Genomic DNA, 23,596 nt, shown 5'->3' with positions numbered 1-23,596 from the left:
CCTAGAGGCTGAAGTTATGAAAAATCCTGAGAATGCTGAAGGGTGGAGATTTCTAGGAATAACCCATGCTGAAAATGATGATGACCAGCAGGTAATCCACTTTGCTCTAGTTTGTCAGAGTTGGATAGTTCGTGTGTATTCTTACACCAAAAGACATTGTTTTTGTATTCTTTAATACTACAAGAATTTCTATTAAGAGATGTGACTGCTTGTCTAGCTCAGCCATCTGTTCAGCATCTTTGGTTATGATTCTTTGCCTGGCAAGGTTGACCATTTACCTTTCTATTCCACCTAAATCTAAATCATTTTTAATCTTGTCTAATGCCCTGTGAATACCATCATGTTTTAGGAAACAGAACAACCTATTGATTAAGCAAGCAAGAAAACCTTTTGAACACAAAGGATCTATTTTCTTGTACCGCTACATTTTGTTTTTTTTTTTCGCTGGCTTGATATAGTCATGTTGGTGTACCATGCAATGTTCATTTCTTATATATGAAAACTTCTACTGGAAAGGGATAGAATGATCTATTTTTCGTTTAAACATTGAAATTTGCAATATGATTGGTATTACGTTTATCTTAGTGGCCTGAGGCTTCAGTCAGAGTACCAGATCTAAGGCCGCAGTCTTTGCCTGGCTGCTAATGTTCTGGATCTAACCTATTATCATTTCCCCAATCTTATATAATCCCCCTGGCCAGTGTCCGCTCTCTTCTTATCACAAAACATATAACAAGCTCAGAATAAGAAAAACGCTGCTTGCAGGTATATCTCACTACAAATTATCTGTCATCTTTGTTTTCCACTTTTGAATTTAAATTTTCAATATTCGAAAGATGGTGGGTTGGATCCTCATCCCTCCACCGGAAGATGAGTGATTTGAGTTATGATCAAACCAGTCACCCTTTAAGTTTAGGAATGGTAGTAGCAAACTAGTATATGACCTTTTCTTTTTGATCGTTACAATGTTATTGCCGTTGTTGACTTGTTACAGTATGAGAAATTGTCATGTCTGAAACAATGATGATGATCTGGATCTGGATCTGGATATTTTGGCTGCTGTTCTTCACTTCGATGATTTTTATCTCAGATCACTATCTTTCCTTTGTGTTCTGGCTCGCTCCATGTTTAGTGTTTAGATCAAATCCTTAATATTAAGACTCTCTTTTCCAGTCCTTTCGGCTGTTCCTTGCTTGGTTGCTTCTGCTTCTCTCTTTATACACATATGCCAACCAATATATTTATCCTCTGGTTTTAAATCTTGCTTCAATTGACAGTCGTAGAAGGATTGCGATCTATGTTAACTAATTTATTTAGTATTTAGGGCTTCCTGTAGTTTCTTTTATCAAAAGAAAAAAATGTTTTGAACATTTTTCTAAGAACTTTATTTGATTAATTACTTGGAAGCTTTGCTATTAAGGTATGTCATCATCCGATAAGCCAGAATTAGTTGAAAGGGATGTTAAGGACAAGGTGGATGACAAAGAAGACAACAGTGGATTTATAGACAAGGTCAAGGGTTTCATTCATGACATTGGTGAGAAGATGGAGGAAACAATCGGCTTTGGCAAGCCTACTGCAGATGTAGCTGAGATTCACCTCCCTTGTATCAATCTTGAGAAAGCAGAAATTGTCGTTGATGTCATCATAAAGAACCTAAACCCTGTTCCAATCCCCCTCGTCGACATTGACTACCTCATTGAAAGTGATGGTAGAAAACTCATTTCAGGCTTGATTCCAGATGCTGGAACCATCCATGCTCATGGTGAGGAGACTGTCAAAATACCAGTTACTTTAATATATCATTCCATATAGGCTGAAAGTTGATCTCATTGTTGATGTTCCTGTTTTTGGGAGGTTAACTTTACCTCTTGAGAAAACTGGAGAGATCCCTATACCTTACAAGCCTGATATCGATATGGAGAAGATACACTTTGAGAGATTCTATTGGGAGGAAACTATAGCAGTTCTTCATTTGAAATTAGAAAATAAGAATGACTTTGACTTGGGACTCAATGCACTTGACTATGAGGTCTGGCTATCTGAGGTCAGCATTGGATCTGCAAAGATAGACAAAAACAGAATCAGTTACATTGAGATTCCTATCTCCTTCAGGCCTAGGATTTCGGATCTGCTCTGTGGGACATGATTAGGGGAAAAAGAACAGGTTACTTTATGAAAGGTCACATCAACGTTGACACTCCATTTGGAGCATTGAAATTACCCATCAGCAAGGAGGGTGGCACAACCCGCCTTAAGAAGAATAGGGAAGACGGTGATGATGATGATGATGATGAGGTATGTTAATTACTCCTGACGTGTCTTTTTTGAAGTTTGAAACTTGCTATATGAATAGAATCCTATGTTTCCTTATTTCATTCTTGTTTTGGGTTAGGATGTTACTCTTATGTTCGATTTGATTCTTCTTTTAAATACAAGAGGATCTTTATGATTCTTTAGTAACTAATGAATTGGATTCTACCCTTTGCTATTTGCTTGTCTTATTTCTTTGAAAAGCAAAAAGTAAGAAGCATGTTTGAAGGTAAAAGCAAGCTATGTTTATGAAGAACTAATAGTTCAAATGTAAGTTTCTTTAGAACGAGATACATGATTTACTTTACTGTAAATTGATCATGTTAGAATTGTGTTGTCTAACAAGTATTTGTTTATTTTTAAATAATTATGATTTTTCTTTTATCATTTGATTTTTACTTTAGCGCCTTTTAGGAGCAAAAAGCAAATAGCTTATATAACAAACCAAACAGGCCTTGTAAATTTTTGAGATTGTTGATGACTGAGAAAGTTCTAATTGGATATTACAATGTATTGAAAATCAGTAGGAGGAAGAGTTCTGGTTAAAATTGGTAAGAGCCACTCATGAAAAGCATGCACTTCTAGGTGTAACATATCCATATATCATTGTCCTCTAAATGAATATCAGAGATTCAGAGTGAAGAAACTTAGAAAAAGATTGTTATTCATTCTGCTAATTAGTTTACACCTATAAAGAGAGGAATTAACACAAACAAGGAAAACAATCCCTAAAAAACAGTAACTTCCTAAGAATCAGTGACTGAGATTAGTTTCTATTTACAAGGGAACTCCTAGTAATAAGGTAAGTTTTCTGTCCTTAAATCTTAGGAATTCCAACACTCGCCCTCAAGCTGGAGTGTAGATGTTTATCAAACCCAGCTTGCCAATAAGTTCTTCAAACATGTTTCTGCTCAAACTTTTAGTTAACACGTCTGCAACTTGTTGTCTAGTAGGTAGGTAGGTGATGCACATTTCTTCTGAGTGTATTTTTTCTTTTATAAAGTGGCGATCTATTTCCACATGTTTGGTGCGATCGTGATGCACAGGATTATGTGCTATGCTGACAGCTGCCTGGTTGTTACAGTACATCTTCATAGGCCTGGTGTAAGGCACTTTTAGTTACCCCATAAGTCTTTGTATCCAAACTCCTTCGCATATACCATGAGATAGTGCTCGATACTCTGCCTCTGGACTGCTGCGTGTTCTGATGTATAAGTTGTCTGTAATGAATCAAGAAGTATATAGCATGACTTGAAAAATATGCGGCATATTATATGTGCAATAAACCGTTAGGTTCGTGCTTGAGACATCTTATGGAGGTCAAGGAACAAAGTCTGTTTTTATTTCGATTCCCTTGCCCAACTTTCAGCATAAAGCCTAAAGGCCTCCTTCAAGACCTAAAGAAAGATGACAGGTTTTTACTACTTATATACTAAAAATAAATAAATGCCTATTATTCCCTAATGCATAGGCAAATAATAGGTTATTGAGCATTATTTGACATTCAAGTGGTTAAGTTAACCATCAAGTAAGCAGAATAGTACATAAAAGTCATTTGATCATTTCAATATCCCAATGATCTAATTTCCACCCTGATCACCAGCTAGCATCTGTGAAATTTCAAATTTTCATTATGCTTCTTTAAAATTTGTTAAATGGAACAAAAGCAAAAAAATATATATTATAAAAAGGAAGTGGCAAAATCATCATATTTGAGTAGAAATTGCTAATAGTTCAAGCGTAAAATACTTCCAGACATACGTTCTTGATTTAAAGTAAAAAAACCATGCATTTTTTTTCTTCCAAAAAAATGGCTTCAGAATTCTAAAATGTTTTATTGAGAAAATGAAAAAAAAAGTTAAAAGAACTAAGAATTTATTGAGAAATCTCGGGAAACAAACAAATTGGGAAAATCGAGAAGGATTAGAGGAAGATAGAAAGAGGAACCTTGATGATTCTTCGAGGGAGATTACTATTGGCAATTGGCAAGTTTCGATTGATGAATCTAAAAGGGAAATCAAAAATATATAATTAGGGTTTTGAGAATAAAGAGATAGAGAAAATTCAAGAATACAAAAAACAGAAGAAAGAAGAAAGGTCCCTTTCCCTTAAAGATTTGTGTTGTTCTTTTTATTTACCGATATATGTTGTTTTTGGAGAAAAAGTAAAAATGTCAGATGAAAATGCGCCCTATGAGACATTTTCATTAAAAAAATCTCTTTGATTAGATAATTAAATGTTAGACCTGATTTATCATTTAATATAACAAATAATTTAAAGTGGTCGCAAAACAATTAATTAAAATGTTTATAAAAATATTGTAATACAGTTGGATCAGACCTGATCTATCATTTAATATAAAGAATGTTTAAAATATAAAATTAACTATAAAAATATTAGTAATAATAAATTTAATTTTTTAATATTTACATTTTTTTCAAATTGGTCATTATTTATTATTTTTCAAAAGAGAGAATAAAGGAGAAAGAAACATGTCATTGAGAGAGTTTCATTCATTGTAATCTTTATGGAAAAAACAATATATATAAGTAATATTTTCTCTTTCATTTATCATTTGTTCATGTATCTGTCACATTTCTTTAGATATGCATATTTTTTATTTCAATCCTTTTATTTATAAATGCAAAAATGATACTTATAGCGTGTGTTTTTTTGGCCCGTGGTAAGATCAATATACAAGAGATGAAAAAAAAGGAGTAGCTAAATAGTGTTTTAAAGATACAGTAGAATTGATTAATTGTTTCCGTTTAAATTTAATTGTTTCTATTGTTCTTTAATACTTCAAAATTTTAATTCAGCGACGGAGGCATGTTAGAGGCGTTACAATATAGAAGTCAACTAACTGCTATTTGTTATTAATTTGCTGGTTTTTTTAGTTTATCTAATTTTACAATTTAGTCCTTTTGCATATTAAGTAGTTAATTAGAGTAATTCACTTCCAAATTATGTTTGATCGTAATATAGAAACTAGTGAGTAGCTAGTTAGACTCCTTTCTTGCATGCTTGTTAAATAGAAATAATTAAATTGTTGACTTCTTTTAAGTGATGTTGTATGCTTGCAGTTAAAATCAAACTTTTAAATTTTATTTTTGTGCACACGCACAAGGAGTCACCTTCCTCCCTCATTTCAAATCATCTCATTACATCTCATTTGATTCCATTTTATCCCATTGTATTCTATTCAAAGTTAGTGAATATGCTTTGAGAGCATTTTTTCAAACACCTTGTAGGCATTACAATCTTCTGTTCTTGGAGAGTTAGGTTGACTTCGGCTAATTTAAAACAAAAAATTCGCCTAAAACTACACAGATTATCAGACTAAAGTTTTGACGCAATGACAAAATAAGTTCTAGAAATATAAATTTTCATTTAAATTTTTAATTAAAAATATAAAATAATAACACAACAAAATTTGATTGATAAACGCATATGTACATATTAATTAATTATGATGTCATAAATTTGCCATGGAAGGACCTATGGATTCTCGTTGGGAGGACTTCTTGAGTATTCATCGGAGTGTAGAAAATTAGGACAACTGGAGTGCTCCTGACGTGCGAAGAAAAAGAAAAGGAAACAAATCAAGTGTTAAATTTGAAGTAAGTTCAACAAAAACCATAAAAATGTGAAGTAAGATGATATGGTTAGGAAGAAATTAGGACGGACATTTTGTAATTAATTAACTTACTAGTTGCAGCGAAACTTGGCTATAGTTGGGGGAGTGTCCTGGACTTCCAGCTTCCCAAGTGAGGTGCATGGTTTCTTCAGCAAGTAATTGCAGCCTGTTCAGTTCTGGCAGGACAACTTTGCCCAGATCGGGTCTATCTTTCCTCCTTAGCTCTGCACAGTTAAGTGCAATCTTTGCGAAGCTCAAGGCCTCTTGAACCGGCCAATCATCAATAGATGGGTCCAGCATTTGAGCGAAGGTCCCCTTCTCAATAGCCCGTTGCACATGCTGAGTCAATCCCATTGGTGGTTTTGCTGTTATTATTTGTAGAAGCATGATGCCAAGGGAGTATACATCCGACTTCACTCCCAGCATGCCTGTCTGCTGGTATTCTGGATCTATGTAGCAGAAAGTTCCTGCTGTGGAGGTCATCCGATACTGGGTTACATTGTCAGCCACAGATGGAGGAACTAGTCTGGCCAACCCAACATCACTAATCTTGCTCACAAAGTTGCGGTCAAGTAAGATATTGGCTGATTTCAAGTCACGGTGGACTATGGGTTCGGGTTTAGTCTGGTGGAGGAACAGCAAGGCTGTTCCAATTTCAGCTGCAATTCTGAACCTAAGCTGCCAAGAGAGAGTCGGAGTGTTCCCTCTCCTGAAGAGACGGTCCTCTAAGCTCCCGTTAGACATGAACTCATACACTAGGCATCCATACTCTGGGCAGGCTCCCAACAGGAGAACCATGTTTGGATGCCGTATGCAGCTTAAAACTTCTACCTGTAAGTTTAGTTCTTAGAGCAGCCGAATTTTAAAATTCATTCTGTAAATACACTAGTAACTAAAGCATGCATATTCAGCCTACAATGTTTTTGTTTCTCAGCAATTAGAATTAATGCTCTACAGGCTCATAATACTAAAATCCATTTGGAAGCCATACCTCTTGCTGAAACTGTGACCTTCCTTGTGCTGCATCTGGTCGCAAAACCTTAATTGCAACGGGAGTATGATCTAGACGGGCTTTATACACAGGGCCATAACCCCCTTCCCCAATCTTGAGAACTTCTGAGAAGAATTCAGTGGCAGCTTCAATTTCCTCTATTGTGTACTTCCTGTACCTGTAATCTGAATGTGCTAATGCATCAAGTGCCTTTTTCTTTTCCACTGATTCCTTGAACGCTTTCATTTCTGCGTTCACCCTTTTTTGTGATTCAATTTCAGCAATTCTCTGAGCCGCTTCAGCGGCTTCCATTGCTGCTTTTGACTTAGCTTTCTCCTTTTCTGCTATTGCTAATGCAGCTTCCTCAGCAAGTCGTGCCTCTTCCAATCTCCGTTCCTCTTCCAATTTCCACAGCTGGAGTTCTCTTGCCTGTTGTGGTGTAATTATGCACAAAGTTCTAACTAGTCAAAGTATGTTGAGGAACAGTATAAGCAGATATTAGTTGACACTCTAACCGTCTGTTTTGCTGTGAGTGCTTCTTTGCCAGTACTATACATTTCCATAGTTTGCTTTAGCTCCAGCTTTAGCCTCCTCATTTCGGATTCCACGTCCTCCTGTATGTTTCCCCCAATAGCATAAAACTCATCCATATTATTATTTCCAGATATTTTACACACATTTTCCTAGAACATAGAATAATACAAATAATTAATTAAATATATGCATATATTGTAACGTAAATGGGAAGTGTGTAAAGAGGGCGAAACCTGGACTTGGTTAATTCATTCCACTTTCACCGATGATATTTGATGATTTTGAGATGAAACATCGTATTTTTTTTATTGTTATCTCGTTTATAAGTATTAGTTAGACAAACCTGAAAAGTGTATATATCTTTTTTGAAAAATACGTATGATGAAAATTTATGTTTTAATCGAAGTGAGAACCGGGGCTTTTGATGTTTTATTTTCGTTGGTGAATATAATGTGTTGTGTTGTACTAGCCTGTCTCACAGTCACATCAATGAATTTATGCATGCTTTCCAGGCTTTAGTCCTTGAGTAATTTAATACACATATATATCTGTTCGTGGGTGTGTATATATATATCATATCTTTCTTACTTACCATTGAAGTAGATAAGTTTGAAAAATTGTCACTGTCCTGCGACACGTATGAGAAATCATGTGGAGAGCTCAAATCCACTGAGTTCCGTCCAAAGTGCATTGACTCGAAGCTAAAATTACTTTCATAGTCTGAAACATTGGACAGTCTTGGACGAATGTAATTCAAATCGAAATTCATCAAACAATTCAAATCAAAATTCATCAAACAAATGTAATTCAAATCAAATACATTCAAATTGTCCCTAATATGAGCCTACGAAGCCCTAAATATGGTGGAGTCTTTGACGAATTCTGAATCCGAACTAGCTTTGATTCTCTACAAAACACGAAAATATTACATAAAGTAAGCTATATAGCTTAGTAAGCTCGTATAAAACAAGCTCAATTAGTCATAAATATATAATTCAATAATTCGAATTTATCAACATGTATTTTTCTTTAACTAACAAACCTTTCATGTACTCAATCATGATGTTATACATAACCTTCACAAGTTTCATCGATTTGAAGCTTATACAACTCATGTACATACCTGTACCATCTCGTATCAATCACATACTAAATCACATCTTTCATTTACCCATTGAACCATTTCGGAATAATATTGGATACTCAGGAAATATCGCACACTAAGTGCCTCATAAATATAACCGAAGCTATCTCAATCTTGCATATTAAGTGTCATCATATATATGCTCACTCTCGAGCTATCAGCGAGCCTGTTCACACAAGCTGTGGGTCGAGACATAGCTACGCAGTGCTGCTCACACAAGCTGTCAAGTATTCGCAACAGATGTTGGAATACTCAGCCACCGGTAAGTCGTACATGACCAGCACCTGGATCACATAATCACAATACCGGTAACCCCTAATGACATGTCATTCGCATCCTAATCTATTCCCAAGGTTCAACCGGGATTTCTAATGCCGAATCGTTGTCGAATCATGGTCGCACATATACGTAGTCTCGTATTCACAGTTTATGCAATATCAAAGCATAATAAATACATTTATAATAAAGTTCATTGCATACGAACTTACCTCAGATGCAAAAACGATGAAATTAGTCGATTATTCCGAGACTTTGTTCTTTCCTGATCTAAGTCTAGATTTCACTTTTCTTGATCTATATGTAATCAAAACTAACTTATTTAGTCATATTTTTATTCAATTTAATCCACAACACAATTTAAGATAAATTTACCTTTTTGCCCCTAACATTTTAACATTCTTACAATTTAGTCATTATTTTATGAAATCACAAATTCATGCAATTCAATCCACACCCATGCTAGCCGAATTTTTCTAGTACACATATCAGCCCATATTTTTCATTTATTCACACTTTTACCACATAATTTATCATATTTCATAATTTAATCCCTAATTGACATTTTTCATAAAAATCACTTTACAAATGTTGTTTATCTAACAACAACCATGCATTTTCTACCATTAAACATCAAAACACATGCTCATTCATCAATGAAAAAACCCTAAAATTTTAACAATTTCTCAAATTAGTCCTTGGGCTAACTAGATTAGGTTACAACAATCACAAAAACATAGAAATTATTAAAAACGAAATAAAAAATTGTACCATGAAAACAATAAATGATAGCCGAACTTCCAAGTTCCAACAATGGCTTTTTCTTTCTTCCAAAATCGGTCAAGAAGATGATAACCAACATAGTGCTTTGTTTTTCTTTAATTTGATAACATTTATTTAATAAATTACATAAATAACATTTATAAATAACATCAAAATTTACCTAATACATGACCAAACATGTCCACTCAAACAACCATTGGTTTAATTACCATTTAAGGCCACCCATGTTAAAAACAATAGCAATTTAACACTTTCTACTTCTAGCATGCAAGTTTTGCACTCATTGTAATTTAGTCCTTTTTATTGATTAGGCATTCAAACGATAAAATTTCTTAACGAAATTTTCACACCATTATTTAATCATGCTTTAAACATTAAAATAATAATAAAATAATTATTTTGATTTCAGATTTGTGGTTCCAAAATCACTGTTTCAATTTGACCCAAAATGGGCTATTGCATTTAGCTAATAGAAAACAAATTTCGCATTTTACGCAATTTAGTCCTTTTTCACAAATACAATCATGCTATAGATATTAAAATAATATTAAAATAAATTATTCGACTTCTGATTTGTGGTCCCGAAATCACTTTTTTGATTTCACTAAAAACGGGTTGTTACAGAAATAATATTTTTGTTGTTATTAATAATATTGAGTTTGAACATGCTCTCATACATATATCCTTTCCCTACAAAAATTCCTCCCTTAGACAAATAAATTTATCTGCTTCAAAAACAAGTTTGAAACCAAACTTATTCAGTAGACTTCCAGACACTAAATTCTTCCTAACTTCTTATACATAAAGTACATCATTTAAGGTTAAAACCTTTCCAAAAGTAAATTGTAGTTCAATAGATCCTTTGCCTTTGATTGTTGCGGTGGAAGAATTTCTCATGTACAAGACATTGTCATTTTCACATTGTGTGAACTTTGTGAACATGCTTTTGTCTTTGCACACATGTTTGGTTGTTCCGGTATCAATCCACCATGCATTATCATCTTATGCCATATTAATTTCAAATATCATTGCAACGAACTTTTCATTATTATCAGTCTTAGAAGATGGTTTCTTCTTTAAAAATTGACATTCATTCTTAAAATGTCCCGGCTTACCACAATGATAGCATGAGCCCTTTTGTTTCTTTTTGAACTTAGGTGCTCTATCAGTCTATTTGAACTTTCTCTTGAATGGTTTAGTAGTTTATACTTCCTCTGTAATATACACTTTGGCATTTTCAGAATTTAGGCTCTGATCTTGCTTTCAATATTCTTCTTTAATACGAAGATGGTTTGCCCAAGCCTCAAGAGATATTTCCTTGCTTATGTTTTAGACTTCTTTTAAAGTCTTTCGAAGATGGAAGAAGTTTGTCTATTATGGAGGATACAACATCTTTTCATCCATTTTCATATCATATTACTTAAATTAATTCAACATTTTTTTAGTATCACGGAATTGTTCCATAATAAAACGACCATCAACCATTTGATAATTATTGAAACAACTGACAAGAAATTTCTCACTTGTAACATCTTCGGTCATGTATCTTGTCTTCAATTTGTCCCATAATTCTTTATCAGTGACCTCGTTTTGGTAGGTGTCGAACAAACCATCGGATAAACCATTCAATATGTAGCCCATGCACATGTAATCAGCATTGTCCCCTTTTTGCCTTTCTTGGGTTGCAACAACAGATTCGTTTTCATTCTCTTCAGGCCTTGGAGTATCCAAAACATAGGCAAACTTCAAAGTTGATAATAAGAAGTGCATCTTTTTCTACCATCGTCGGAAATTGCCACCATCAAACCGATCCAGTTTGACAAAGTTGGAAGCCAACTCGCTTAGTGTTCCACTTTCTTGTGTTATGGTAGTCATCATGAACTATAACCTTAAAATTTTTAGTACAAATCTCTGATGAGGAAAATCTTGAACACACGAAGGAAACTTGAACAGAAAAAGAAGAAATAAGACAAGGCTCCAAGGCGTGTATCAAGCCACTATCTTTAAGGTTATATTTGCCCCCACCTATTTTTATGCAAATGAGTTTCAAGAAAATTAACCTTGAGGATACAATGAAGCCAATGACTATTTGCATTTTGTACTGATGAGAATAATCCACTAAGCACAAAGCAATGTATAACAAGAAACTCAATTTCTACGAAGAATTTCTGCAGTAACTCTTTATAGAACAATTTAATAATATTAGCAAATGAGGAATGATAGAAAGAACTTTTAGAACTTTTTAGTGTGATTTCTAAATGAAATCTCATTCCTATTTATAGGAATTTTCATATATCTTCGTAGAGACATCTTTCGATAGGTATTTTTATGAATAAATGAAAATAATAATTATTCATTTAATTTTATAACTATTCAAGTAATATTGTTTGAATAGTTATAATTGTTTTTCAAAAATCAAATGATATAACTTTTGACCAATGATCAAAAGATTTATCTTTTGATTAATTACACTCATTCATTTATAGTTATTAGAATACTATAAATATTTAAAAATGTTCCAACAATAATAATATATATTAGTATAATGCAAATGAATTAAATTTATTTATATCGTACAATTATTTTTAGTTACGTACACCAAAATCTCAACAATTAATTGTAACTTTTGCTTAATGTGATTTAATTATTTGGTGACAGTAAATTGTGAAATGAGTTATATATATTTATCATTAACTTTTAAAATTTTAAATGAATAATATATTTAAAAATAAAAAATGAATATATAAATACCTGTCAAAAAGACTGTAATTTGTGTATATTCGTAAAAACCATGCATTTGTAAGAGCCTAAAAACTATACCACAATCATCAAAACAAGTTGTCAACTTCGTAACTAAAGAGTATCACATTTTTATTTAGAAATATCTCTAAATATTAATATTGCCAACAGCAAATAATAGAACTAAAAATCAAAGCATAAGAAATGAAGCCAAATTGAAAATAAAAGCAATCCGAAATCCAACTCTAGAAATTAACATAACTTCAAATAGAAAAGCAAGCCCTGTTTAATGAGGAGGGGGGCAGGCTTTAGAGCTAAAAACATTCGGACACATCAAATTCCAAATGGACTTGCATGTAGAGCGAAATAATCAATAAAGGTCAACTGGGTATTCATCTAAGCCGCTGCATATTGATATAGCAAGCGAGGAACTTTATGAATATATACACCTTTTGTAACGAGATAAGAGGGAATTGGAACTTGGCCTGGGACAGTGATCCCTAATGCGCTTTAAGACGAAAACTCTGGCAGTTGGCTGAGGTTAGATGAACAAGGGAGAAGAAGACAGAGTTGGAGACCAAACTCAATGAACTACGCTGTTTGAAGGAACCCTTGACATTAGAAAAAGGAAAATTATATAAGGCAAGGGAGATACGGGGGTGCCTCTCTCATGCAAAGCGGGCGCTCATTATATTTTTCCCTTTTTTATTTGTTAATGGCATAAATGATAATAATATTTTTTTTGGTGAAAAATAAATGATAATAATTTTATTTGTTTATGAATGCTTAACCTAACAACAATATGTTTGCATCTTATATGATATCTTACATAAATACCATCTGAATTAATTGTTCTTTTAATATATGTATAACCATTATTTTAAATACTTTAAATATTATTTAATTGATTTACTTTTTTTTATACAAATTAATGGACCTTTTACATTTCATATATACAAACTAATTTAATTATATTCATTACTTTTATGTTTAAAACTACATAAAATAAAGAATACAAGATAATATAGTAGTTTCATAATCTTGTTTAAAAACGCATAGTTTTATAATATAACCATATATTAGAAAATCTATAAAGGAATACAAGATAATTTCCATTTATTTATGGTATTATTCATAAAATTATTATAAAAGGATTTAATATATTTTAATTTAGAGTTCAATAATATAATCAACAACGAATGTTTTATAACAAAAATTAGTTCAATAATATAATCGGGGGTAAAAAAATTAGTTTGAAATTTTCTCCAAACTTTTATCTTTTATCATTTTTAATAATGGATGAAACCTTAAAATGTATTCTTGCAACATTTGTTAGAAAAAATTCAATGTTAAGCTTAAAGGTAAATATCAATTAATAATAACAATATTGATTATTATTTTATTTGTAGTTACCATCTTCTCAAGATGGTCATAAATAATTATTAGATTATGATATATTTATAATGCACAACAAATATTTTTATAAGTTCATAGTACAAAAAAAAAAGATTCAGTTAAATTAATGAAGTTCATATTTTGAAGTGGTAAATATAGGCAGGTAAAAAGAGAGTTTTTTCATTTCTCAATTAAATTTGGATCTGGGTTAACGAATAACAGCAATTTAATATAAATATTAAAACTTTTAAAACTTTTTCAGAACTCGTATTTTTCATTACTCGTATTTTTCATAATGAAACTTATTATACATAAATACCTGGTCAGTGGTCACAATATGGGTCCCACCAAACATCCCTTTGTATACAGCTCTTGTAAAACAGTTAAAACCACGGTAGTCAATGCGTATTGGGTATATCGATGTTTTTTAAATATTTTGTCCATAAACATGTTTATAATCTAATTTTTAATTTCTTGATAAATTATACATTTTTAAATATTTTCCACTCGCACATGTATATATTTATAATCTAAGTTTTAGCTTCTTCATAAATTATATGTTATTTTGGTCCAACAATAAATTATATATTACATATACATGTAAATATATCTTTCTTATATCCATATAAATATGTAAATATAAGTTTTAAATTTATATGTAAATATGAGTTTAAACTTTAATAACTTCTAATTTTAAATGTAATTATGATAGAATTAAAATGGTTAGGATAAAAATTTTAAATGTTGGTTTCAACGGGTATAAGTTAATATTGACTGAAACATAACATAGACTACAAAAAGGGTACCTACCTACCTACTATCATGGTTAAAACCCTTCTAAAAGTACATTTTTAATTCTATCATGTGTTCTCACTTTGACGAAAATGATTTAATGTTGAAGCTTAAAACGTGTGTTCATGCTTTTTTAAAAACCAATGTTGAGCTTAATGGTAATGTTCAGTTACTGATAACAATATTGCTACAATTATTTTATTTGTAACTACCATTTTCCCCCAAAAAGACTTACTATTCATTGGAAAAAAAAAGACATGCTTACTAAATTATAACAGTCAGCGCAATGCATTCAACCTGTCATAACTGACATTCACTTGAGTTTCCTGCACTCTATATAAAAAGGTGCAGAACACAGTGTGGTCATGGGAGCTATGATATATAGAATCAATGTCACACACTGATTATTGGGAATTCAGTAAGCAATAATCAATACAACAAGCAATCGTTCGAGGATAATATATGCTCCCCGATTCAAATAGGATTACTGAAGCTACAAAACTGGATGATTGGATCCTCTGTGCTCATTTAAATAGAGTTAGGAGTTGTATTGATATTGATCATGTCTAATGTGGTTTTGGAACATACCCATCAACAGCAAAGTTTCGAGTGGCAGCAGGGATTGCTAAACGAATTCCATCAAGTTCAGGACTTGCAACTATTTGACATCCCAGACGAGACCTGAGATCATTCAAGAACATGGCAAATGGCAATCTATTTAGATTAAATTTCACACACACACAAGAAAAAAAAACCTCCGGTAGATTATGAAGAAGGAACTCACGTTTCGGTAAGCCCAAAGGCCAGGTCCAACATGTCATTCTCCTCATCAGTTGGATCTTCCAATTTATTATAGTACTCCATGTCCTAACAAAAGAGTCAATAGTTAAGAGGATAATCAGGTTGAAATAACATTAGTATGTATTAGCATAAACTAATTAACAGCACGTTTGGTAAATATAATGCCAATAGCATACCATCACTATGACATGGCATGTTGAACAAGCAAGTGAACCCTCACATGCTCCTGAAACGACAGTACAAACAGACATTAATTATTAGCAATGAAAGGGTTCGGTAAACGAATTACCCCAAGAAGATAAGAGTTAGATCCAAGGAAAGCTAGAAAATTATGGGTCATGATCCTTGCCTTCAAGTTCTATATCATTTTCATGAGCTGCTTCCAACATAGACATTCCAATAGGCACTCGTATGGGGATTTCTTCTCCATCCTTAGAAACAAATGTGACAGATATCCTGCCAATTAAGACAAACTACCATGAAGAAAAACGACCAAAATTTATAGAAAAAAATCAATTTTAGATTAAATGCATACGGATCCATTAAGTTTATAAAGAGCAAATGTGGGGGGGGGGGAGGCACTCAAAGTCTGCTTTCAAAGTTGGTGAATGTCATAAGTTGCAATCTAAATCTCCCACCAACAAAAGAAGTGTAAGAGCCACAGCATGCAGAGATGAACAGTAGACCAGAAAAGCACACCAATAAAATCCACAATTAATTAAAGGTGCATGCATACGTAGATGCAAGTCCTATTAAGGGGTTCCGGAGCTTAGGATGTTATCCAACCTAAAATATTTGCTAAGGCATTAATTGACCACCAAAGTTCAAGTTTGCTTTGAAGCATGCCAAATATGTCAAATAATAATTCATCCTGACAAAGAAATGCATTTCCTAAGTAGTATCAATATAGAATTAGCTTAAAATGACTACTTGTAAATCAAAATTACGTTTGTGTATTTCTTCTTTAATGTTTGTGTCCATTCTAAAAAACGAAAAGGAATCAGGGAGTTTACATAATCTAAATAGATAATTCACCAATCTAAGAAGATTAGCACTAAATAAAAGATCCATCACTTCATCCCACAGTCATAGACACCATGTTCTTACATTTATATTTAAAAAGAACTTACGTTTCTTTCTCTTCATCCCCTCCTGCAGAAGCACCATCGGAAGCTGAGGTAGAAAAACCATGATGCTTTTGAAATATGGAACCTTGAAAGGCTCTAGTTTCTGGCAGTAATTCAAGCTGTCCAAAAAGAATTGAATAAACAAGAAAAAGATTATGGGAAATTTTCCCTAATAATTTGTTGAACAAGAAATCTTTTATTTTTTTCAAGATAAATAGTTATAATAGAAATCCTTTCTTATCCAAATCTGAAAGCATAATATCAACCATATGTATGTCGCTCTTCAATGTTTATACCAATACCAACCATAGATTTGTCATACTTCAATGTTTCAGAAATTATTTTCTAAATATACTGGCAACTATTTTTACCTCCAACTTATTAGTATTCAGATCTCATCAAATGTTTGTCTGACTTCAATCATATTTTCTAATGTAACAGTCATCCAAGATTAAGCACTATTAGTCTATTTTGCTATCACTTTGACAAATCCAATAATTGCCACTATAACTAACATTAATCAAATCATTCCATCTCCTTAGAAAATAAAATCAATGCCATACTATTTCCTTTCTGTAGACACGACAAGAGACCATTCTTTCACAAGAAAACTGATCTTCACTAAGCCATCATAAGCTCATAAAAAACCACAATAATTTCATTATGTTAACAACTAATATATTCAAGACCATCTAAAGCAAAATCAGCTTAACTAGAAAGAAGGGAAATTATTGATCGTGTCATTTGCTCATTGACTAGCATAGTTAACACATTTCTTCTCCTGATATCATAACTAGCTACCCATAAAAGAATCTAATCTCATTAGAGTTCACAACTACAACTTCCACTTTAATCCTGATAAAATGCTATGTTTTCCATCATTTACACTCCACAGTCCAAGATTCCTAAAGGGTCAAGCATGTCATAAGCGGCAGGATAACTTGGCCAATTGTCAACAACAACCTATATATTCTCTTATTGAAACATAAGAAAATGACCATCACTAACCGAAGACCACTGGTACTGATTGCAAGGCCTTTGTGTATATCTTGCTCTAGACAAATATGTATATCCACCTGTCAAAAAGAACGCAATCTGTGTATATCTTGCTCAAAAAGATAGTTTCATACAAACCATGCATTTGTAGGAGCCTAAAAACTATACCACAATCATCAAAACAAGTTGTCAGCTTAGTACTTAAAAGGGTATCACATTATTATTTAGAAATATCTCTAAATATTAATACTGCCAACAGCAAATAATAGAACTAAAAATCAAAGCATAAGAAATGAAGCCAAATTGAAAATAAAAGCATACCTCTTGACAGCTCCTTGGCAACCCGAAATCCAACTCTAGAAAGCCTAGAAATTAGCATAACTTCAAATAGAAAAGCAGGCCCTGTTTAATGAGGAGGAGGGCAGGCATTAGAGCTAAAAAGGTTCAGACTTTAACAAACACATCAAATTCCAAATGGACTTGCATGTAGAGCGAAATAATCAATAAATTTCAACTGGGTATTCATCTAAGCTGTTGCATATTGATATAGACAAGTAATTAAATCTCCATAAAAGAAGACATAACGAAAAAAGTGGCCGCCGGCAAGGAACTTCAGGAAATAAAATATAAATATATACACCTTTTGCAACGAGATAAGAAGGAATTGGAACTTGGGCCTGGGACAATGATCCCTAATGCGCTTTAAGACAAAAACTCTGACTAGGTTTGAAGGTAAATAGTGGCCGCCGGCGAGGGCAGTTGGTTGAGGTTAGATGAACAAGTTTTTTTTGAATAATATGCGCCGTAGAGACTAAAAGGGCGTAGGAGAGAGAGTTCGAGGTCCAAACTCAATGAACGACGCCGTTTGAAGGAACTTCGACATTAGAAAAAGGAAAATTATATAATGTAATGGAGATGCGGGTGATCGAACCCGTGCCCCTCGCATGCAAAGAAATAACTTTTGTAAGGAGGGTAACTTTCTAACAACCATGCAGCCAGCAAACAACAATCATATAAAGTAGCACATATTAATCTTATTTCAAATAAAATCATGAGATTGTAACGAGATACCTCGGATCAATATAAATAACTAAGTCAATTAAAGGATCAATTGAAGTCCCCCTTAAATACTACCGACATCTTCAAAAGAGAAGCCTTCTTTTGCTACATAATTAACAATTCTAAAGTAAAAGATGAGTATATTGGATTTTTTAAAAAATAAACCAGTAATACGATTCAAATATAAAACTTTGAAAGAAAACGCTCACTGTAAGATAAAAAAGGCAAATATATTGCATTCTTTATAAGGAAGAAAACAACAACACATAGTTAATATCTTCTAATCCAACACAATAACCACTCGTAACCACTTGTAATAGAGATGTTGAACGATGTCCCCAAGCATGTTAAAACTGGCAACTACTAAACCCTAAACTTCAAGCCATAACCATTAACTCTAACCCCTAACACTAGACCTTAAGCCATAACCATAAGCCTTAAACATAAAACCCTAATCTTGAAACCTAAAACATTAAACCCTAAACTTGAAACCTAAAACGAAAATAAAAACCATAAAACTTAAAATCCTAAAACCACGAAACATAAACCATGAAACCTTAAAGTCTTAAACTATAAGCCATAAACCTTGAGCCTTAAGCCCAAAACTCGAAACCATAAATCCTAGACCCTAGAGCCCTAAGCCATTAACTTTAGCCCTAACCCCTAAGCCTTCAACCCTCACCTTGACCCATAACCCTAACCTCAAACCCTAAGCCCTAAACTTGATTCTCAACCCCAAACCCTTAACCCTCGACTTAAACCTTAAACTCTTAACCCTAACCTTAAACTTTACCTTAACCCTAAATTTTAAACCCTAACATTAGACCCTTAAACATAAACCTTAAACAATGAACCCTTAACCATAATAATGAAGCCTTAACCCTGACACTAAGCTTAACCTTAGACCTATAGATTATAAACCCTAAACCTACCCTAGGCCTTACATCTTAGATCATAAGCCCTAGACTCAAACCTTAAACCTTAAACCCTAAACATTTATATCTATAGTAGACTATTTTTAGTGAAATTGGAATAGTGGTTTTGAGACCACAAATTCGATGAGTAAACTATTATTTTATTATTAATTTAATGTCTATGGGATGTTAATGAGGTCGTATTAAAATTTTGTTAAGAAATTTTGATGTTTGTATGATTAATTAAGTGAAAAGGACTAAATAGTAAAAAGTGTAAAAGTAGAGTTCCATTAGTTAAAAGGGTCAAATGGCTATGGAACTTTAAAAGTGAGTGGACTTAGATAGTAATTAGACCATTCTTATAGTTAGTTGACATTCATAGTGTAACACCCCTAACCCGTATTCATCGTTATAATAGGGTTATGCAGTATTACCAGAGATTGCATTTCAAAATAATCAAAAATTTAAAACATATATTTTACAACATCAATCATAGCAAATTCCATTAATAACATATATATTGTGTAACACCCCTAACCCGTAACTGTTTTCGAAATAGGGTTACAGAGTATTACTTGATAAATACAGAACAATTACGAATCAATCATAAAGTTTACTATTCCTTTTTCCGAAATTAAACATATTGTCCCTTTATTAGACTCTCAAGGACTATTACAAACATTAGAAATAAGTTGGGACTTAATCCGGCCTTATAAATTTTTTTGCAAAATTTACAAAATTTCTCTTATGAACAGTACCACACATGCCCGTGTGGTCACACACGCCCGTGTGGCTTGGAACACGCCCGTGTTCCTTATCTGTGTAACTCTTTGTTTTGACGTCATGTACAAAATAAGGTCACACGGCCAAGGTACACGCCCCTGTATTTAGGCCATTTCATAATTTTTCATAAACAAGTGCAGACTTCACACAGCTATATCACACGCCCGTGTCTAATGGCCGTGTCACCACACGATTGAAACACACGCTCGTGTCTCTGCCTGTGTGGCCAATTCGAAGCTAAAATTTAAAATATAGGGGACACACGACCGAATCACATGCCCATGTAGACACACGCCCGTGTGTCTTACCCATATGGACAAAATAAGGCCATTTCCTAGCCTCATTTCTTACCCCAAACTTAACCATTTTCCTACATCAAAACTTACATGTATATACCAACAAAATCCATTCAATTCAAACTCAATTTCTATAACACACCTCGCTCGTATCCGACGCCGGAACAGGGTTCGAGGTGCTACCTGAATTAAATATTAATAAACGAACAAAACCAAGTCATAAGTCTGTATTTCAATTTAAAATTTCTCAAATTTCATCTTTAAGTCCCTAATATGGACCTACGAGGCCCAAAATATGCTTAGGAAGTGATTTGGGACTAAATCGGGAACTTTGGAAACTTTTCCTTGAGAATAGGGGCACACGCCCGTGTGGCCAGTGACAAGCCCGTGTAGCCTACCTGTGGGACTCCCATGGTCGTGGGGCTAGCCTGTGGGCAAATCTATCTTATTCACACGACCATGAGATTAGCCTGTGGGCATTCTGACTTTGCCACACTGCTTGAGCACACGCCCATGTGACTTGGTCGTGTGAAAACCTAATTTTTCATCATTTTTAAGCTATTTTCACATATTAAACACACCTAGTTCCTGCCCAAAACATTGACTTATAAATCTTGATCAAATAACATTCATTTATCCATTTCCTGTACTTAAACACAATTATACACTAATAGAATTCAACCAATCAATTATTTCAAACCAAAACATGTATATTTCATTTTCAAACACAAAACATCACATTCAACATACTTTGCATACTTAATCATTCACACAATTGCATGATCAAATCAACTCCTATACATGCCATATAAATCAAAAAGTTGTTTAACAAAATCTACCGGAGTAAATCTGGATAGTGTGATCCTTGATGTAGATTCGATCCTCCGTATGTATATAAGTCAATCTATAAAACAAAAATCATACACAAGTAAGCTTATAGAAGCTTAGTAAGCCCATAGGCATAAAACACAAATCTTACCGAATATTGTACACAATCATATATCTATTAGTTTAACTAATTCATCCTGCAAATCACAATTTCATTAATAAACTCATTTGGATAATTTCCATGTTGCTATTCACAAATTTAACTCCCTTGGGCCCATTTCTCATTTATTTCCATTGTCAAATTAGGGAACAATAAGGGAATTGAGTGCTTCATTATCACATTGCCATAGTAAACTATGGACTTTCACATTGTCACACATCACACACCGAAGCCATAGCCTTGCCATGGTCTTACACGGATCACATATCATACCGATGCCATATCCCAGATATGGTCTTATAAGGAATCACATTATCACATCACACCGATGCCATAGCCCAGCTATGGTATTATACAGGAACACGAGTCACATTGTACCAATGCCATAGCCCTGCTATGGTCTTATACGGAAGCACATATCACATCTTTTCCGTCAATTCATTATGATCATAAAATGAAAGCACTCAAAGCCATTGTTCCAACTAATTTGTTCTTTTAGTTACACATTATTTATTAGTTAATACAATTTGATAATATTCATCTACAATAAAATACTTTAACAATCATAATATTTTCATATCAAACATTGAACTTTGCCATATGAACTTACCTGGGCTAATTTACAATAGTCGTAGAAATTCAGGGACTATTCTTGAATTTTCTCCTTTCCACGATTCACTTCGTTTTCTTAATCTATAATTATAAAACCATCCCTTCATTAGCATTTATTTCAATTCTATTCTATTTCACCATTTATGCCCTTAAATTTTTGAAATTACACAATTACCCAAACTTTTCAATTTTTACAATTTAGTCCCTGTTCAATTCATTCATCAATTAAACTAATTCCTTTCAAATATCATTTTATCTAAACACGACAAAATACTTCACAGCCTTTGACATTCCAAGCTTCAACACAAAACCCTAATTCCAACAACTTTCACAATTAGGTCCTAAAATAAATTTCTATGCAAATCTCTTCATAAAATCATCATATAATAAAATTAAAACTTCAATTCCATGATAAATCATCATAAAATTTCAGTACTTATTCATGGAAACTTTCAAAATTACCCATGAAATCAAAAACTAATAAATTAAACAAGTGGACCTACTTGTAAAAATCTCAAAAACACAAAAATTTCAAGAAATAATAAAGAGTTGAACTTACATGCTATAGAATATAAAAACAAGCTTCTTAAAAGCTCTCTAATGGTGTTTTTAGCTGATGAAGATGAAGAAAAATGTTGAATTTTCTAGAATTACCAACTACATCACATTTTACAATTAAATTTTTAGCCTATTTCCAATTTTGCCCCTTGTTCACACTTGATTTTTATTTTTCCTGCACACACACATGCCGCCCAGCCCAATAATAGGTGTTTAATTGCCTATTTAGTCCTCCTTTAATTATTACTAGAGCTATTTAATCACATTTCATAATTTTACACTTAATTCAATTTAGTCCTTTTTACCCAATTGACTACTGAAACCTTAAAATTTCTTGACGAAACTTTAATACTAACTTACTAACACTCCATAAATATTTATAATAATATTTATGGCTCGATTTATGAATTTGAGGTCTCGATACCTCGTTCTTATCCCATTTTATCTACAACTTCCTTTAATTCAAAATTTCACTAATTCAAAATTATTTCTAAAACCACACTTAGCATTTACTTTACTAATATCTAAACTCACATGTCGGATTTAGTGATCTCAAATCACTATTCCGATATCACTGAAATTTGGGCCGTTACAATTTCCATGTTCCAATTTGATGCATTATTTCATATAACATACTTATCATATCATATCATATCATATCATCTCAAAATATACATTGCTAGCCATTTCAAATAGCTAGATTACAACCAACATACTAATTCATCATTTGGTCTCATTAGCCTATACATGCCATTATATGAAAATAAGTTCATCATTTATACCAAAATCAAAGTGAGGATAGTATGATGATCTCTCCGACTAGATTCCAACCTTCACGAGCTTTGAGCACTATAAAAT

General features: G+C 32.9%; 2 protein-coding genes and 1 pseudogene across 3 annotated transcripts; 1 reads left to right on the top strand and 2 right to left on the bottom strand.

Moving 5' to 3' along the window:
* Window positions 1-100: 100 nt before the first annotated feature.
* On the top strand, window positions 101-3,439 carry LOC107943541 (uncharacterized; annotated as a pseudogene).
* Window positions 3,440-5,724: 2,285 nt separating this feature from the next.
* On the bottom strand, window positions 5,725-7,911 carry LOC107934868 (U-box domain-containing protein 34). Of its 2 annotated transcripts, XM_016867384.2 has the most exons (5): window positions 7,709-7,911; window positions 7,457-7,555; window positions 6,942-7,370; window positions 6,023-6,781; window positions 5,725-5,883 (listed from the first exon to the last, which is right to left on the bottom strand). In XM_016867384.2, exons 2-5 carry the CDS (start codon window positions 7,535-7,537, stop codon window positions 5,812-5,814), a joined length of 1,341 nt encoding a protein of 446 aa, XP_016722873.1. In that variant the 5' UTR covers window positions 7,538-7,555; window positions 7,709-7,911; the 3' UTR covers window positions 5,725-5,811. The 2 variants fall into 2 exon arrangements, with proteins under 2 accessions (XP_016722873.1, XP_016722872.1); XM_016867383.2 differs by lacking the exon at window positions 7,709-7,911 and having other exon boundaries at window positions 7,457-7,681.
* A 6,958-nt stretch (window positions 7,912-14,869) lies between these two features.
* LOC107934862 (adrenodoxin-like protein 2, mitochondrial) lies at window positions 14,870-18,383 on the bottom strand. The gene is made up of 8 exons (XM_016867376.2): window positions 18,169-18,383; window positions 17,850-17,930; window positions 17,541-17,608; window positions 16,536-16,651; window positions 15,755-15,861; window positions 15,582-15,631; window positions 15,389-15,471; window positions 14,870-15,285 (listed from the first exon to the last, which is right to left on the bottom strand). The coding sequence occupies exons 2-8, from the start codon at window positions 17,905-17,907 to the stop codon at window positions 15,171-15,173; spliced, it is 597 nt and encodes a 198-aa protein (XP_016722865.1). The 5' UTR covers window positions 17,908-17,930; window positions 18,169-18,383; the 3' UTR covers window positions 14,870-15,170.
* Window positions 18,384-23,596: the final 5,213 nt, after the last annotated feature.

This window comes from Gossypium hirsutum, chromosome A07, assembly GCF_007990345.1.
Source record: "Gossypium hirsutum isolate 1008001.06 chromosome A07, Gossypium_hirsutum_v2.1, whole genome shotgun sequence".
NCBI classification, from domain to species: domain Eukaryota; kingdom Viridiplantae; phylum Streptophyta; class Magnoliopsida; order Malvales; family Malvaceae; genus Gossypium; species Gossypium hirsutum.
Note: the sequence above shows the minus strand (reverse complement) of the source record. Positions and strands in the feature narration are given on the sequence as shown.

Coding starts and splice junctions, on each gene's coding strand:
- LOC107934868 (XM_016867383.2), bottom strand. CDS start 7,591: ATGGATGAGTTTTATGCTATTGGGGGAAACATACAGGAGGACGTGGAA. Junction 7,371..7,456: donor CACTCACAGCAAAACAGACG/GTTAGAGTGTCA, acceptor ACACCACAACAG/GCAAGAGAACTCCAGCTGTG. Junction 5,884..6,022: donor GCCAAGTTTCGCTGCAACTA/GTAAGTTAATTA, acceptor TTCGCACGTCAG/GAGCACTCCAGTTGTCCTAA.
- LOC107934862 (XM_016867376.2), bottom strand. CDS start 17,907: ATGCTAATTTCTAGGCTTTCTAGAGTTGGATTTCGGGTTGCCAAGGAG. Junction 17,609..17,849: donor TGCCAAGGAGCTGTCAAGAG/GTATGCTTTTAT, acceptor TCTTTTTGACAG/GTGGATATACATATTTGTCT. Junction 15,472..15,581: donor CATGCCATGTCATAGTGATG/GTATGCTATTGG, acceptor CTCTTTTGTTAG/GACATGGAGTACTATAATAA.